General features: G+C 39.6%; 1 protein-coding gene across 1 annotated transcript in view; it reads left to right on the top strand.

Annotated features, from left to right (window-relative positions):
- Nucleotides 1-13,092, top strand: part of aldh1a2 (aldehyde dehydrogenase 1 family, member A2) — a 44,393-nt gene extending 31,301 nt beyond the window's left edge. The window contains exons 6-13 of the mRNA XM_017711647.2: nt 13-141; nt 1,478-1,591; nt 7,162-7,264; nt 9,072-9,256; nt 9,757-9,921; nt 10,249-10,406; nt 10,779-10,853; nt 12,242-13,092. Coding sequence (XP_017567136.1) covers nt 13-141; nt 1,478-1,591; nt 7,162-7,264; nt 9,072-9,256; nt 9,757-9,921; nt 10,249-10,406; nt 10,779-10,853; nt 12,242-12,314 — 1,002 coding nt within the window. The 3' untranslated portion in view covers nt 12,315-13,092. The remainder of the gene's footprint in view (nt 1-12; nt 142-1,477; nt 1,592-7,161; nt 7,265-9,071; nt 9,257-9,756; nt 9,922-10,248; nt 10,407-10,778; nt 10,854-12,241) is intronic.
- Nucleotides 13,093-18,132: the final 5,040 nt, after the last annotated feature.

The following is an 18,132-nucleotide window of genomic DNA, read 5'->3' as shown; positions in this document are numbered from 1 at the left end:
GTGTATGCACAGTGGAACTTCCCTCTGATGATGATGGCGTGGAAGCTGGGACCAGCACTCTGCTGTGGAAACACGGTGGTCCTGAAGCCAGCCGAGCAGACCCCCCTCACCTGCCTGTACATGGGTGCACTGATCAAAGAGGTACAGCCTACGCATGCCAGAATACACTCACAATAGCACGGCTCTTGATCAAAGAGGTCCAACGCTATGACGCTACAACATATCCACAATAACACAGCAAAGCCAGTGACCACACAAAGTTCTGATCAAAGAAGTCCAACACAGTGTGACATATCAGCAATGAGAGCCTAAATCAAAAGAAATGTTACAATGGCCAAAACAGTGCCACAGTGAAACACACTGACGACGTGTATCCACACTCAAACACAGAGGTAGAAAGTAACAAATTACTACTATTCTCTTTGTGCTATTTTTTGAGTATAAATCATTAAAATGTTACTTTTATTAGAGTTTATTTCTAATGAAGTATTACATTTAGATGTTTTTTTTAAAAGGTTCACTTTTCAGAACTCAGCTTCCAACTAGAAAAATCAATTATCTAGGTATCCAATTGTAGCCAAATAAGTACTGTGCTGTTTTATTATTATTCTTATATTTTATTTATTTTTAATTTTTTTCACCATTTTTAAAAAATAAGTACATCAGTTCTTTACTAAACACAAAATATATATTAAATCACAATATATCCAACTGTGAATGCCTGTTAGCTCGCTAATGTAAGCTACACTAAGGGTAAACTAACGCATTGGTTAATGTAGTGAACCCCAGTGAGCCTCGGACCTTCAAATACTGGAATACTAAACTTAAAATAATAATATTAGTAATCATTTGAGCAGTTTTCCAAACAACTAAGGATACATAGTGTCATAGATGCACAAAGCACTGCTCTTATGAAGCAGGGAAACTATCTGACTGCTAACAATTTTCTGCCTGCTAAACGTGAGTGAATGAGTAAGCAAGTTAAATGAGGTGTTGCTCATCTAACAACTTGACTGATGTCCTACACTGGTATTTATATTGTACTTAGCTTAAATTACCCCACTTTCATCACTTTGCCGTCCCTGTGCAAAGCACTGGCTTTTACATTACAATTAGCTGGACCTACAGTATTGAGATACATACACAGTTCGCCTAATGCCCTAAATAGCATTGGGCAACAGTTGGGACCTTTTTCAACCATGGCCAAAAGATGTGCATCCCACAAGAAAACACTGTCTTCCTCACTTCTCTTCTCCTGTTGTTATTTCTCCGCCTCTCCCTTTCTGTGGGACCGTAACCCTTGCCCTCTCTTCTTCCTTTTGATGTTCTGTCCATCCTCTCTTTCCCCGGGCCTGGAGGGAGACTGGGATGGGTCCGGATTCCCCCTCCACGGCCTGTGGTGTTCTTGGCTCGGGCCACTTTCTCTCTCGTTCTCTTTCTCTTCTGAAGATTGTTTCCTCTCGTTGTGTTTACACAGGCCGGGTTTCCACCAGGAGTGGTCAATATTTTGCCAGGCTTCGGGCCAACCGCAGGAGCCAGTATCGCCTCTCACATGGGCATAGACAAAGTGGCTTTCACTGGATCCACGGAGGTAATTTTCCTATCAGAATCACACCGTCCCAATCCTCCTTTCCACTGGTGGGACATAGTGACGGACAGGGGATGAGGCCCTGCTCTAGGCGAGCCCGGCGTTGGTGGTTTGTGTGCTTGAGTTTGAATGGAAATTGAGGAGGTTTCTATGGGAAATACATCCACACAGACCTCACACAATGCAAAACAGTCTGGCAATCAGATGCACACACATACAAATAGCCTTTTCAGAAATCATTTATAGAATAAAACCACCGGAATTGGAAAGCAGACTCCAGAACCATACTAAGGTACAGGGAAAATCATAGTGTATAGTAGCAGAGTGAGATAGTGCTGCCAAGTATACACTAGTATACACATTATACCAAGTATACACATTGACCCTTAAGTGAGGTCAAAATCATTAGCATAATCATTAAGAGCTGATATTCAGGCAGCATTCCTCAGTCTTTCCACTTTGCAGTGAATGGGAATCAGTAAGCACATGCACAAATAGGCCCTAGGTGGGGCGTGAGCTATTCCGTTTGGCCCTCACACTATAGTGCCCTCCTGGTTAGCATGTACAGTAGTATGTATGTTAATCATATGCATTTCATATGGCCATTCTTAAATACCAGTGTGAGGGAGGCAAGGCTCAGCCTTGCCCTGGGGAACAGAGCTTGCTCACCAGCTTCATCCTTCTTGGTTACCCCTTGATGCAGTTCTGAAGACATGTGGACATTTCGCCTACCTTCTACAGACACATGCATCACCAAAGCGCCTGGAAACCCCACTAATAATCTCCTGAATGTGTCTATTATGAACAATAACCTAGCCGTTGGTAGTAAGGGTGCTAATAACATACTAAACAATTATTTTATTATTATATAAATAAGTACATATTACATAAAACAAGAAGAGTTGTAACTTGCTAGCTTTTTGTAAATACATAGGTAATTTTACAGTATTTTATGCTAGAGAGTGTTGTTCAAACCCATTTTAGGGTACTAATGTTAATACTTTTGGCTGCTGTGGGAAAAACTATTGACACAACACTTTACGTCCCTCTGAAACACGACTCTCTTGATTAAAGGCGGTATTATATTATATTATATATATTATATATATATATCGCTGTTACATAATCTGAAAGTACCTAGACTGTCAGCAGTGGAGGAAAAAAGAAAAAACTGGAAGAGAAAGGTAGTAAATATAAAACCAGTTCTTCCTAAGAGTTCGCCATGTTAGGCATGGAAAGTCAGGGAAAAAAACATAGGAATGGACTTCCTTTGATCTAGTAAATCTTGCCAAATGACAACATAATGTCAGCTCCGACATCTCCTTGTAAACAGAGATCATTTCTAGCTCAGAACATGCACTGCATGCTTTCTAAGCGTCCTTTATGTTCTTTTACTCAATTACAGCATTTCATAAATCTACTTTTCTTAGTGTGTGTTTTGATTTGCTCCTAAATATATTTCACATGTATTTGTTATAAATTGAGTCAGATTTGATGGTGTTTAGAAAAGAGCTAAAGTTTATGGTCCCTTTGGCTTGCCTTGAAAAAGTGTTTATTCTTATTGTTAAGTACGCATGGAGCAGTTACACAGTTTGTGCGTAACTCAGAAGTTCTACAAAGCCAAAAACAGGAATCAGATGCTGAACGTAGACGCACAATATTTCCTGCACCAATAGATGCCGTGGCCAAAGTGAACAGGCCAAGAATTCACAGAACATATCTCTGTGGGTTGAGTGTGTTTGGAAATGCTGTGAAAGTTTAGCTTTCTGTGGGAAATTACAGTCAGAATATTTCCCACTTATCGGGTCTTGAACCCAATGACCACTTCGTTTTCTCAAATCAAAATGTCATCCTTCCGACAAGCATGCGGAGGGTGACACAAGTGACGTAAGTTTGTAGAGGCCAGTAATCAGTGTGTAAATATGCCATCACTCAAACAGCACTCCTAATCACCACCGTTCACTGCCTGTCAGTGGAAGCCCTCAGTGCTCCACCACCCACTTCATCCTGCTGGAAGAGGCCACCCAGCACTTCCTCTGAAGAACCCTCCTCTCTCTCTCCCTCTCTCCCTCTCTCCCTCTCTCTCTCATAGTCTTGTGATTCAGCAAGCTTTACTGGCATCACCATATTTAGCTTCAATGTCACCAAAGCATCACTGTAATAAGAACTAACATTCATAGTTTCCAAGACCTAGATTAAGCCTGAGCCTAGACTGAGTAATACTTTTCAGTAGTGAAACACCACTGGCATTGGCATTTAGTCCAACACTACATATCTAACACTTTTACACTACATGACTTGGACATTTAAATAATGTTCAAGACAGCAGCCCTGAGAGATTTCATACAATTGCTGTTACACTACATATTTATTGAGGAAGATTTTGCTGCCTTGTTTACATTACGTCAAAAACAGTCAAAAAATCAGTTTATATAAAAATCAGATTATCTTCTAAGTGCACAAAGATATTCTCCTCACAAAATAGGCAACGGATGACACTGAGCGTACATTCCATTTTGTAAAAGTTACTAGCGTGGGGAGCTTCATCACTTCATTTAGAACTGAACATGTCTGAGCGCTTCCACACATAACTCTGATGTCTGTAATCCAGTTTTGAGCTGCTAATGGAGATGCTAACACCATCCATAAAAAAGCAGAGGCAAACTAATCCGTATGATGTTTGTCAAAATGTTCTACTTGCTTGGACAATCTGTCAGCTTGGTTGCTGCCATGCCAACGTCAGAGACTCTACAGACTAGTTAGTGAGTTCATAATAACTGCAAAGGTTGGCAAAAATTGAACTGAGGGAGCATAAAATTATGCTGTATACGTGAAAACTTGAGTTAATTTCTTTCTGTTCACATTTATTTATTGTTGTATTGTCATCTCTCTTCTTTTACTCTTTCTTTGTGTCTCCACCTGGGTCTCTTATAGTCTCTTATAGATCTTTAGACTGCCTTGCTTACAATCCCTTTTAGGCTCTCCTTCACTTACTATTTTCAAGTGTCTCTCCTTCCCCCTCTTGTTTAGTCCTTTGTCTTTCGTGTAATCGCTCTCTCTTTTTGACTCTATCTTGCCTTTCTCTTTTAGTCTTACTCATCTTTATATCTCTCTGTCCCTCTCTATCTTTTAGTGCCTGTCTCCCTCTTTTTTAGTCTCTCTCTGATGTGTATGGGGTTTCTCCGCTGATCTGGACCTGATTATGGGCAAAGAGAGCTCGTGCTGAGAGAGTGTGTACATGCACAGACTCTGACTCACCTCATCCACGTGTGTAGGGGTGTGCGTGTGTGTGTTTGTGTAGGCTGACTGGGGGCTGAAGAAGTGTCTCCTGGGAGGAGTGGTTGATCTGATGGTTTTAGGTTGGGCGAAAGTGGACATGCCCACTAGTGTGGTCACCAACACACTCACACACTCATGAACATAAGTTGCTGAACAAAGGGCTCCATGTTAAGTGTCCTCCACAACATGAATCTAGGCCTGTTAACGCTTAGAACTTGGGAGGTATAACAGTGCTATTTAAATGCAAAAAAAAAAAAGACAAAGGCGAATGACAAAAACTTTTAAGAAATATAAAGGGTGACTGTACATGAAACACGCGACCCTGACGGAGAAGCAGATTAGAAAGTGGATGGATGGATGACTGTACATGAAACAATTGTTACAAATTAAAAACATATCTGCTTACACAAATGACACAATGGGACATGAGTTTCTTGCTTGACTCAGTTGAGACAGAGAAAAAATATCCCATTATGATCCCATAATGTTTGATTTCATGACAGCTTGTCACATGCAAATTTTTTCTGGTATGCTTGAGATCCACCATAACATCATGGACATCAAGACATTTAACAGTAATAATAACATGACTATTTATATTTGCTCAGTTATATTACTGAACATAATCAATCAGACACCTTATGACAGCATATGAGATCTGCCACAACATGTACAGGGCATGGTTATGTCCAGTGCTTCTCAAGCCTGGTCCTGGAGGCCCAGTGTCCTGCATATTTTAGTGCTTTTCCTGCTTTAACACACCCACTCTAACCCTACAACAGGCTGTAAAAGAGCTGATTAGTTGGATCAGGCGTGTTGGGAGCAGGGAAAAAACAAAAAACGGCAGTGGGCCTCCAGGACCAGGCTTGATAAACACTAGTTATGTCAAATGTTATGTAACAGAGGTTAACATGCTTTTGTTTGTCAGCAGTAACAGAGACTTCTAAGGGTTAATGAGCTGATTTGTTGGATTAGGTATGTTAGAGGAGGGACAACACTGAAATATGCAAGGCAGGGCTCCTCCAGAAACAGGATTCGGAGTGGTCTTAGCCATCAACAGAAACCTCATGTCAGTCAGAGCACTTGAAAAGCCACAGCCTGACTTCAGCTCCACAATTCATAGTGTGTATTCTGGAATTAGGCCATGTTCGTTACTGAAGACTGATATAAACACCATCCCTCTTTCCATCACCCGCCTCACACGTCTCCCTTTTCTGCTTCTCTCCGTTCTATCTGATGGAAAACAGAAAGAGAAAATATTCAGTCTCGGCATGTAGTGTTGAGTGGACAAGGGTGGAAAATGTCCAAATGTTTGTTTATGGTCAGGAGTGGTGCTTGCGGAAGAGGGTTGCCTAGCGTTTGGAGAGCAGCTCTCACACAGTGTTGGGAAAGCTCAGGATGAACAGTGAGGCAATGTAGCAGCAGGCCTACAGCTGGCCCAGCATCTACAGGAACCTCAATAAAGGCCAGGAATAGAGCGTAAGATTATCACGCATTCTCCTGGCCATCCATAATGCGGAGTCTCTGGGGAGAGTTGGGAAATTCCAATCTGATGTGAAGTATGTCAGGCTATTTCCTATAAATGATACGAAATAATGAAACAGTAGTCTGGTATTAAACGCTTCTGGTGATGACAGCTCGAAAAAGTTGACCAATAAATACCTCAGTTTAGACAGAAGATTTTATATACTTTCACTGAGTCATTAAATGCCTCAAATTTTGTACATGCCTCAGGTCATTAGCAACTTGGCATTTATATCTCACACAAATTGGTCTTGAAAATGCTTTGGTTGTGTTACTGCTCAGAACATGTTACTGATAAAATATTACAGTAATACATATTTTGTTATATTTTGATAATAAGACAAATTCACTGTAGAAAATGAGGTGACTGGCTGCTAGCAACTAGAGGTGTGTGTTTAAGGGTTATAGTATTAGCCTAGCCAAAGACTACACAGGTCTTTTTTTCATACCTCTGCCTTTCTAAGGCTCTTCATTTCAAATAGTGCAGCTCGTCCTACGCAAATTTGCGGTCAGTGTTTCCTGTTCTCGATTAAACAGCAGATACCCCTCTGCGTTGGAAACACAGCGTTCCTTCCTTTTCCCAGCCTCCGGGGCCGGTGATAGATATTTCGGCTGTGAGCTGAGGCCGCTCTCCTGTTTCAGCGGGCCTGAAGCGGAGGGGTTGTTTGGGCTGCAGGATTTATTAATGACAGCGTCCCACTGATGTGGAGATTTAGGGGGGTTCCACGACGGAGGTCCCGGACTAAAGCGGCTCTCTGCTCCCCCCACAGGTCGGCAAGCTGATCCAAGAAGCAGCTGGAAAGAGCAATCTGAAGAGAGTCATGCTGGAGCTTGGGGGCAAGAATCCCAACATCATTTTTGCAGACGCTGATTGTAAGTATACAGACACTGTTTTATGGGCGCCCTCCTGGTGTCCTGCTATGACAGTATGTGCACAGGTGCCACCCTCCCCCCCAACAGCTTTGTTTGCCACTTGTTGATAACATCAAAGACTAGGGTCTTCTGGGCTCATTCACACAACTGTACTATTGAAGTCTCTGGACGTGTCCAGGACAAGATGACAGCTTAACCTGTTGAATCTAGGCTTATTATTCAGTAATTCATCTTAATTATTCAGTACTATGGATTATTCGACAATTACTGTAAAAACGAACATGTTCGTTATGTAATTATGAGAGTAACAAACTGAAGATCAGGCCCCTTAGAGTTTAAGGGCTTAATACCCTACATATCTGAGTAGGTTAAAAAAAAGATCCTCAAAAATAAGAAGAGAGTTCTTTAAACGTCTCAGGTTTCTGAACATGCTGAACTTTGCTAAGTGAATGGTGGCCCGTGACTGAAGAATTCTAGAACAGATAGGCTGTTCCTGGATCAGTTTGTTGTGATAAGGATTGTGTAAACAGGCCATAAATCCTCGAAGAATCTGATCCCAGATCCAGCTCTTGACTCTTTGTGAACACACACCGGTGGCTCTAAGTGGCTCACCAAATCAAGGTGTCGGCTGGGGCTTTTAAATGCTTTCAGCAGGCGTGAGTGGGGCTGCCTCCAGCCCGTAAATCAGTAGAATGGACTCTGCCCTGGCCGGACGCATCCCAACACAGCCATAAATCTCCCTGTTCCATTAACCCCTCGCATGCCAGCCGAGCAGCTCCTCCTTAGGCATCAGATATCACGTAACATGCACCATCAGCTTGGAGGACAGTCCATTATAGCACAGTGTTAATAAGAGTGTTTTATGTGCAGCTATGAACTTATATGGACTGATGGTAACTCTTGTGAAAACATAAAAGTAGTCGTGAGTAATGTGAGGTCGTAACTGGGATTTATTCATTGTATTGCTTCAGTTCTGATGTTTGTTTTATTGGATGGAAAATTCTTGATGGAATTCCAAATGTTTTATAATCTTAAACCCTGTTTGAACAGGATTAGTTTTACCAGAGGAGGTTTGGTAATGTAATTTGTAAACCTGACTCGACTAGCTGATTCATACTGCATAAAGTAAATTTAAATACTGCATGTGTAAATTTTCCGAACTACCTCAGACAGCCCGGATCAAAACGTCATAGCCTGGGCATTAACGTCAGTGTTGAGATTAAAACTGAGTGGGTTCAAACATCAATAACTAACTTCCAGGTAATGTCAGATAAAACAACATTAGGCTCTAAAATTGATTAGTTCAACTGGATGCCCAACAAGACAGAAATGGCATTGCTTTGTAAAAAGTATACTTTCAGGATATTTTATTTTCCTTCTTCTAATTAGACCATCACCACAAATACTGTAGATTACAGTAGTCCTTGTTTTAAATTTGAAGATAAAGGAACTGTGGCAGCTTCCAAGTGGAATGTAACTTAAGGGGCTAGCATTTAGTCTTCAGGTCACTAAAAATAAAGGAACTTTTGTCTATTAGTATTGGTATTACATTACCATCTGAAGTCCATTCAAATAAGACTGCTGTTACCACAGGAGCTCTGGGTTCAGCACATTACAGAAGCTTTGTGAAAACTATGGACATTGCAGATTCATATTGGATTTAAATCACAGATCTCATTCATAATTGTTTAAATTACAGCACTTTACCAGGAAAAACATGGCTTGAAAAATATGTTCGCCATTTACAAACTCCCTTTGAATACTTCATTTTTCTTTCTCTCTCTCTTTCTTTCTTTCTTTCTCTCAGTGGATCTGGCAGTAGAGCAGGCCCATCAGGGCGTTTTCTTCAACAGTGGCCAGTGCTGCACGGCAGGTTCTCGTATCTTTGTGGAAGAGCCCATCTACGAGGAGTTTGTGCGCAGGAGTGTGGAGAGAGCAAAGCGGAGGATAGTGGGCAGCCCCTTTGATCCTACCACTGAACAAGGACCTCAGGTACAGAAATTTGATTCTGAAATTTATAGAAGTATATTCTATATGCTGGTGCTAGCTTGTATTGATTTGAATTCTATTTAGGCATCATTGCTTTAGGCTTGAATTCAAGAAATATATAAACACCAATAGGGTCTTACAAGCATACTACTTTAGTGTTAAGGGCCTGAAGTTCGAAAGAACAGGGACACAATTTAGTTAGTGTTGGCCTACACTCTTAAAATAAGGTGCTGAAGAGAACTCTTTGGAGCAGTCTCATACATTTTAATTCACTTAACATCCTTTTAATGATTTGTTCCTTTTTTGTGCATGGGATACACAAGTATGGTAAAGTTTAGAGAACCTCCACAACACCAAACAAATACCAATTACCAGTTTTTTTTCTCCTAGAACTGTACGTCCAAACCAAGAACCGTTTTTAAGAACCTTTATTATTAAGAGCATATCTGTGTCTGCACTGTAAAACATCTCTCATCGTTTCTTCCCTCCCTCTCCTCTCTCAGATCAGTCTGGAGCAGCAAAGGCGTGTGTTGGAGTTCATTGAGAGTGGGATCAAAGAGGGAGCAAAGCTGGAGTGTGGAGGGAAAGCTCCCTTCTCCAAAGGCTACTACATCCAGCCCACAGTCTTCTCCAATGTGCAGGACCATATGCGCATCGCCAAAGAGGAGGTAAGGCTGCCCAAGTGAACCGCAGAGACTTCCTACTGGCTCTCAGCGTCTAACGCTGCTTTTCCCTAAACGGAGTGTTCAGTTGCATGTGCATCTGGAAAATCAGCCGTTTGGTGTCTCGCTGTGGTTGTTGAGTCTGTGGAAATGGAAAGCTGTCATGTTTTGCGTCTGGGATTGGGATAGCAACACTAAAGAAAACCAAACATGTTTTTGGTCTTTCTGACTGTTCCTCATTACCGAACACACACAATCCATCCTTGTAATCAGCAGTTCCAGCTGTGTGTCAGAAGCTCATTTGCTGATGTGACTGTTCTCCCTCTGTGGTAGATCTTCGGGCCGGTTCAGCAGATTATGAAGTTTAAGACAATTGAGGAAGTCATTGAGAGAGCCAACAACACAGAATACGGCCTGACTGCCGCCGTCTTCACCAACGACATAAGCAAAGCCATGGCCATCTCCACAGCTGTGCAAGCTGGCACTGTTTGGTATGTTATATTTACAGAGCATTCGTATCAGCCATATCATTTGTACTACAACAGGCATAAAATCAAAACAATGAGTTCTTATGCTGCTTAGATAAGATTCCAAGTGTCATTTTGCAGTTTTGGTGCTCCAACACAAACACATTTTCAAAAAACGAAGGCACAGCCAGATCCTGACTGTCTCGTTTGTTGTCATTTCTCATTTGAAATGATTAAACATTATCATGGAAAGACTTTCTAATAAGTAAACAAATGTTTAGAAAATGCTGAATGGTCTAAGATCTCAGAAAATCTATATGCGTAACTGAAGATTTGCCAGATGAGTGGAGGATGAAATGCACTAAACTGGAGTGTTTGCTTTTTTATCATTTTCAGGATTAACTGCTTTAATGCCCTGAGCTGCCAGTGTCCTTTTGGAGGATTCAAAATGTCAGGCAACGGCCGTGAACTGTAAGTGCACATTTTAGTGTTTTCCCTACTCTAACGTGCCCGACTTTGCTCTTTAAATTCAATAACAAAGGGTTTGACGTTATTGACGTCTAATGTTCTACATTCCTATACAGATGTTCAGGCATCATGTATGGAACAGATTTGCACATCTTTCTGCAGTCTTTCTTTAGAGATTCAGTACTAAAGTTTGGCCACTCCATCAGTCAGTAGCAATAGTTCCTTTCTTCCAAACATCTCTCACAGCAAAGTTTAGAACATGCAGAATTCTACATAAAATTCACATTGCCATTGTTGTCCACTATAATTAAATGCAAAGTATATACACCCTCCCTGTGTCTTTGCATGTGGAGTATTTTGAACCACATAAACTAGTTAAGCTGAGAAGTATTGTTAAAATCTGAGGAAGTGCAAATGGGTGGGTGGTATGGCAAAACCATCACCCACAATACACAATATTTTATTTTTCAGAGGTATGATAAGTAGGAACAGACAAAAAGCACCAGTTGTGCCGCATTTAAAAATACAATAATATTGATATTACTAATAAAAAGATTTTTGTTCAGTGTTTCACTTAATGCACGAAATCCATTTTAACAGGCCTGCTTTAGCTGTCTTTGTAGTGAAACCTACAGTTGTTCAATGCTCTTTAAATATTGACAATATCCACAACGTGCTCAGAAAAGCATAAACAATTGTAATTTATCATGATAACGGTAAATACTGACATTTTGTTCACTCCTTGATGAGCATTTCGTAAAAAATGCTGACAGTGTTTATAGTTTAACTTAATACAGAGTATTTATGTGATTTGTAGCTTTTAGGCTGTTTGTGTAAGTCTGAACCCTATAGTGTATAGTTTGAAGCAGTGGTCAACAGTCCTGCTGCTTTTTATTTACCTTCCTGCAGACTTCTGCTCCAGCCCTAATTAAGATTAAGATTAAGAGACCCTTATTAGTCCCACAACGGGGAAATTTCACCTCCGCGTTTAACCCATCCGTGAAGTGAAACACCACATATACACTAGTGAGCACACACACACTAGGGGGCAGTGAGCACACTTGCCCGGAGCGGTGGGCAACCTCATCAGATCCATCTAATCATTGCTGTCAGAAGTGCTTGACTAGATGAGGAGTTGTGTTAGATTAGGGTTGGTGGTGACACCAACAAGAAGGTAGATCTCCAAGAGGAGAGTTGGTGACCACTGGTTTAAAGGATAACACCACATGGCAGACTGAGGTTCAGTTTCTCCCATTCTATATCAAAGAGTCCTTAGGCAATGCTGTGTTCACCTACAGTCCCCCTGCATAAGAGCATCTGCCAAGTATCAAATCTATCTATCCATCTAAACTGGTGAGACACCATATTGACCGGTATTTTCTGTTTTACAGGGGCGAGTATGGCTTGAGGGAGTACACAGAGGTGAAGACCATCACAGTGAAGATGCCAATGCTGAACTTGTAAAGTGTACAAACGTTCTCCCAACAGAAGAAAGACTTCCTCTGGCGTTAACACTGGTCATTCTCCTGTGGCTGTCTCTAGTGGTCCCGCACCATATTCTCCACTAAAGCTAACACCACCAGCCATCTCCATCCAGCGGCACCACTAGCCCGCCACTTCCATAACACCAGTGTTCAGCGTCCACTAGCAGTCTTTATGTCCACATTAACTCCCAGTAGTGGCCTCCTTTCACCGGCTCCATTAACCATACTAAAGCACTCGGAGAGGGTGAGGGAGGCTCACTGTATAGACCACTCCACGCCCTGCATCCACTAACCGACCAGCATCTCCCTCTGGCACCACGCAGCCAGAGGCATGTTCCATGTGGTGCAAAAGGTGGCCTTTTGGCTTCGAGAGGGGAGGGGGAAGGGGGAGGGGGGAGGTGTCACTTTCAAACCTCATACATAACTTTAATTCACTATAGTTTCACTGTGTAAAACTCGTCAGCTGTGTTTCAGTTTGTACTAAGACCACTGAAGTTATCTGTCTCAGAAAAAAAGAAAAAGATGGATGTGATCTTTTATTAAATATTAATTCTAAAAATGTAATTGTTTAATTGTTCTGTGTTTTTGCTGTTTTGTTTTTATGGCGTATTATATAACTCTGTATGTCGATGTGTTGACCAATGTAAACAGAAATGGTTTACCTCAGAAAAAAAAAATCATGTTAATATGAGAAATGCATTTTACACAAATGATTACTCATTGGTGTCCATTTATTTTCATTCTTAAACAATTATGTACTGAACATAGAAGGTAAAATATAAAAATGAGTATAGTTTTGTTTTCCTTCATTAAAACATTTTCATTTTGAAAACTGCTTCAGTGTTTTATTTTATAATCAATAGTAAAAAGGAATGTGTCCAGTTAAACCAACTATTGGAATTCCACAGATTTTTCAAAATTTCTTCATAATTCAAGTCGAGATGTAAACAAAGTCATTCTGAGTGGTTTGATGTGAAAAAGTTCCTTGTAAACAAACTCAGACTCAGATTTCTTTACAGTGGTGCTGGTAGGAACCAGGAGTTGCAAGGTCTACAACATTTTTACATTTACATTTACAGCATTTAGCAGACGCTCTTATCCAGAGCGACTTACAAGAAGTGCTTTGTCTATCTAGAGAAAGTATCTTTGCTAGTTACCAATAGCTTAGAGAAAAAGACAGTCCTGAGCTCAGATACGGCTAGAAACAAGATGTCACTGCAGACACCAAGAGAAAAAGAAAGAGTTGAACACGGAACTCTGTGCCATTCAATGCAATACAATAACAAACAATACAATACAATAAACTACAATACACAGTGAAGTACAATAAAAATAAGTGCAGCTTATAATTCAGTGCTCATTTAAGTGCTGTGTAAAGAGATGAGTCTTCAGTCTGCGTTTGAAGACAGCAAGAGACTCTGCTGTTCGGACAGCCAGTGGGAGTTCATAACACAAATATAGTAATTTTATTTACTATGAAAAATGACCAGTGAACCTATCTTCTGAGTTTTTATGTGTAATGTTAATAATGGTAAAATAGAGGTCTAAAAATTAAGTAATTAAGTTATCTTAATTTAAGGTACTGCATGTACCTCTGTATTTAATCATTTTCAGTCATAATCTTATCTCAAAACTATCATAAACAATGTCTCAGATGTCCGGTTCCTTCTGTTCCTGAGCAATTCTGACTACATTTCTCTAGAATGACTTGAGTAACATCTTAATGATTTGATGATTATTTGATGTTTATTAATAATCTTAATGATCATGCTGAAAATTTTTTGAATTTTTTTGAAAAATGTGGACTTTTGCTCTATGACACACACTTTTCCTTAGATATGGTGTGGTTTTCTGAAATGGTCAAAGATCCAAGCACATCATGTTGACCTAAGCTGTCACATTTAGATAACAAGGGGATTTTTACACTCTAAACACACACTGTTGCAAAGCAATAGCACACTTCCTCCTTAAAAGCGTGACAGGCCTAAAGTGGCATTTTGCAACATTAGAGATCTTTTGTGAATGAGGGTGGGGGATATTTAGCAATCTTTTTTTGTCAACGCACACCCTTGAAGCTGAAATGACCATGAGTGGAATCAAGGAAGTGATAGAGATAAAGCACTTAGTAAGAAAAAGGAGTAAACCCAAATGTTCATTACAATCTATCAGAACCCCCCTTAGAAAATTCCCCAACTGTAGTCATAGTTGAGTTTCTCATCAGCCTCCTGCCAGTGGACCACTTTAGTCACAATGCCTGACAAAAGGAGATACTTTCATTATGGTGAGAGAGACTGAGGGAAGGAGACTAGAAAAGCGAGAGAAAGAAAGAACAGACTGAAAACACAGTGGACACACAGTGAGGATCTGACCACAGGGAATTAGATTATGTTGCATTATGCTGTCAATATATTCCAAAATGTAAACAAAATATATTACAATATACAGAGTACTGTGGAAAGTCTTGGGCATTTAAGCACAGTGTTTAAAACCATTTATCTTGGCAATGATTGTGTTTTTGCCAGTATCAACAGCACATATCATTACAAAAAATAAAATAAACATAAATATAGGAAAAAGTAATGAGTAACTTTTTTAAAAAGTCACTTATAATTTTTGAGAGAATTTGAAGAACATAATGTGGCTGCAGATTTCTCAAGGATGCCCCTAGCTGTACATAAATGTGTTCATTTCCATCACCAGCTTGATTTAACACAATAAAATACTGATTAGATAAACCAGATATTGAATACCTACAAATAATACTGGACCACCTCAAGGAGGGGTTTGGAAATGGTTAAGTGACACACATAAAACCACAATTTATTGTATAATATCATTTGTATCTTATTTATTTTAATATTAGTCCATCCATCCATCCATCCATCCATCCATCCATTTTCCAAGCCGCTTCTCTGACAGGGTCATCGGGCGGTAGGCAGGATACACCCTGGACAGGTCGCCAGTTTAATATTAGTGTTTTTCTGATAACATAAATGTTTATGGCCTAGCTGAACCACATTTTAATCATCTTTCATATTTCTATTTTATATATTTGTGGAGAGTTTATAGAGAGCCAGATAAAATAATGCACACATGCACTACTGTTAAAAATGTGGAATGACCTGCCATATTAACATTTTATATATACAATAATAACACTGTGGAATTAAGTAATATAAACTATTCACTAATACACAGGTATTGTAGACGTTTAGATGAAAAACATAAAAAATAATAAACAATAAATATTGTAAACGTAAATAAGATTTGATGGTCACTTTTGAAATATGATGAATTCTGGATATTATTATTTTATTATAACTCAGTTCTCAATTCTATACAGCCTTCTCAGACATCTTAGAATTATCCACAATGTTGCTCGTCATTCTAAACACATTAAAAAAAATCATTTTTATTTACAGCTTCCTCCTACTAAGTAACTGAAACCAGTGACGTTGCACGAGATTAATTTTATACATGTATCTGCAACCACATTGTTTTTATGTTATTCAAACTTTTGAACGGTGATTTCAAACTTTTGAGCAGTAGTGTATAACACACCACAAAAAAATGCACATTATGACTGCAATTTAACCATTTCCAAGCTGAGATAACAGATGTAGGAGTGTCAGTGCAATCTCAGCATGTTACAGCTCTATAACACACTGCAGTGTATGAGCAGCTGAGGGCTTTACTGCCATTGTTTAATTCCTTTGGCTAGAGTTTTGCAATAGTGTCTTTGACCCTTCCTTCCTGAAAGGTCCCTGAAATGATATATATTAATTTCACGAGCCCTATGCAAGCATAACGCACCACATTCACACAGATATTTCAAAATTAGAAGGGTATAAAAGTGTTGCTCACATGCCTTTTTGGTAATGAAAACATGATAAATCAATAAAAATTCCTTTCAGGAGATCATTTCAATAGAGTTGGGGCCCAAAGTGTAACTCAGAGGTGCTTTAATGCAATTATAGCCAAAGGACGTGTGTTTTCATTCAGTCCTTTGGTGATTTGATGATATATACAGAAGAATGTTGTTTGACAATAAACTATTCCCTGTAAATCATATTGCTTTTGGTTTTAATGAGTTGCATTGCAACATTTATGGGCTTGTCAACACTGCAAGTCCACTTACATTGTGTTGCCTCTTAATAGGCTTTATTAAATGTAACTCTTGGTTATATTCTTTTATGTGCAGGCACACAAATAAACAACAAAAAAACAATTTTGTAATAATTGACTAAAAAGTCTATTTTGTAGAAACATTTCAAAGAGCAACCTATGCAATAAAATAGCTGGTGGAGACTCAACACTACACAACGTTATTGCAGAACCCTCAGGGCCTTCTAGGTCATCAGAGAAGTCCTAACGATTTCTGTAAAATAAGAAGTACATATGTGTAATGTGTTGCTCATTTTTATTTAGTAGAACCATCACGCCTGCTGCATTTAAACTCGCAAGTGTTGTAGTAATGTTCTTATTTCATTTTTGCATTTATAAGGAAATAAAAGGGTTCAATTCTTGAAACACCCAAGGAAAACTGTCAGGATGTTCCCCTGTGGTATCTAACCAGACACAGCCAAGCGAGCACTACCATTGGCTCAAACTTCACGAGAACTTCACTGAACTGAAGGCCTAACATGACATGTTCAACTACTTCATACAATTTCATTCATGATATATCACAATGTATGTTACAAGCTTAGAAACATAGAGTGTGTGTATATGTGTGTGTGTGTGTGTGTGTGTGTGTGTGTGTATATATATATGTATTAAAATTCTACAAAGGGGTTAAGCACCTTTTCACTCACCCTCGCAACTGTGTAAATCTGATGTGACAATAAACCTGATTTGATATGATCTGACACCTTTAAAACCTTGGAATAGATACTTTGTTCAAAATAAAGTTACATACAGTTTGGGCATCAGCTGGACATATTGGAGCACAACTAACATAAAAAACTAACGGTCTAAAAATGAGACATTTAATTTCATTTCAAACTTTTTTTTTGCCCTTTAGACAGATAACCTGCTAAATTAAAATGCCATTCTCTTTATAAACCCTGAGAAAGTCTCACACCTGGAGTTAAATTATCTGCTGTTTAAATCAATCTGCAGATTTGTGTGGAAAAACATCCCCAGACATTTCTCCGAAAAGCTGAAAGCAAGATGCCTAAAGAGAATGTAAGCGACAGAAACTTTATTAACCCAACTCTAAGGCAATGACTGGGTGGTGGACAGTGGCAAAGTCAGCCTGAAGGCCAGCGTACACACCCTAACAATGTCCGTGCATCATCTCAGAAAGTGTTGAATCATTAAATCCTTCAGAGTGTGTCACAGTGCACTTAGGCAAAGCTGTTCATATGGAGTTACCGAATTAAGCTTCAAGTGAATACATATTTCATTGAGAAAACAATCACTCTCCCCGCCTGCAGGATGTTCCATGTCCCCACCCAATTCAGCCATCTTGGATTCGGTCCAAGGTTAAGTGGCGATAAAACATCCATCAGGATTTGAATCGTAATATTTTTGCCCCACGTAATACATTTATTGAACATAGCACTTACGGTGTCTGATAAGTATCATTCACCGATCATTACCCTATGCTCTTGGAGAAGATTTATAATGAAAGATCTGCATAACCTTACCATCTATTGAATAGGAGGAAGTATTAAGCCCCTCAGTAAAATCTTCTCAGTTGGCTCATGGACATACATTTCCGCAGAAATGAATCACTTCTAATGATGTATGGATTTTCTGCGCTTTGCCAAATAGTTCTCGAAACTAATGCAAGA

The sequence above is a fragment of the Pygocentrus nattereri genome, chromosome 25 (assembly GCF_015220715.1).
Source record: "Pygocentrus nattereri isolate fPygNat1 chromosome 25, fPygNat1.pri, whole genome shotgun sequence".
Lineage (NCBI taxonomy): Eukaryota > Metazoa > Chordata > Actinopteri > Characiformes > Serrasalmidae > Pygocentrus > Pygocentrus nattereri.
This window is presented reverse-complemented; position numbering and strand designations above follow the sequence as displayed.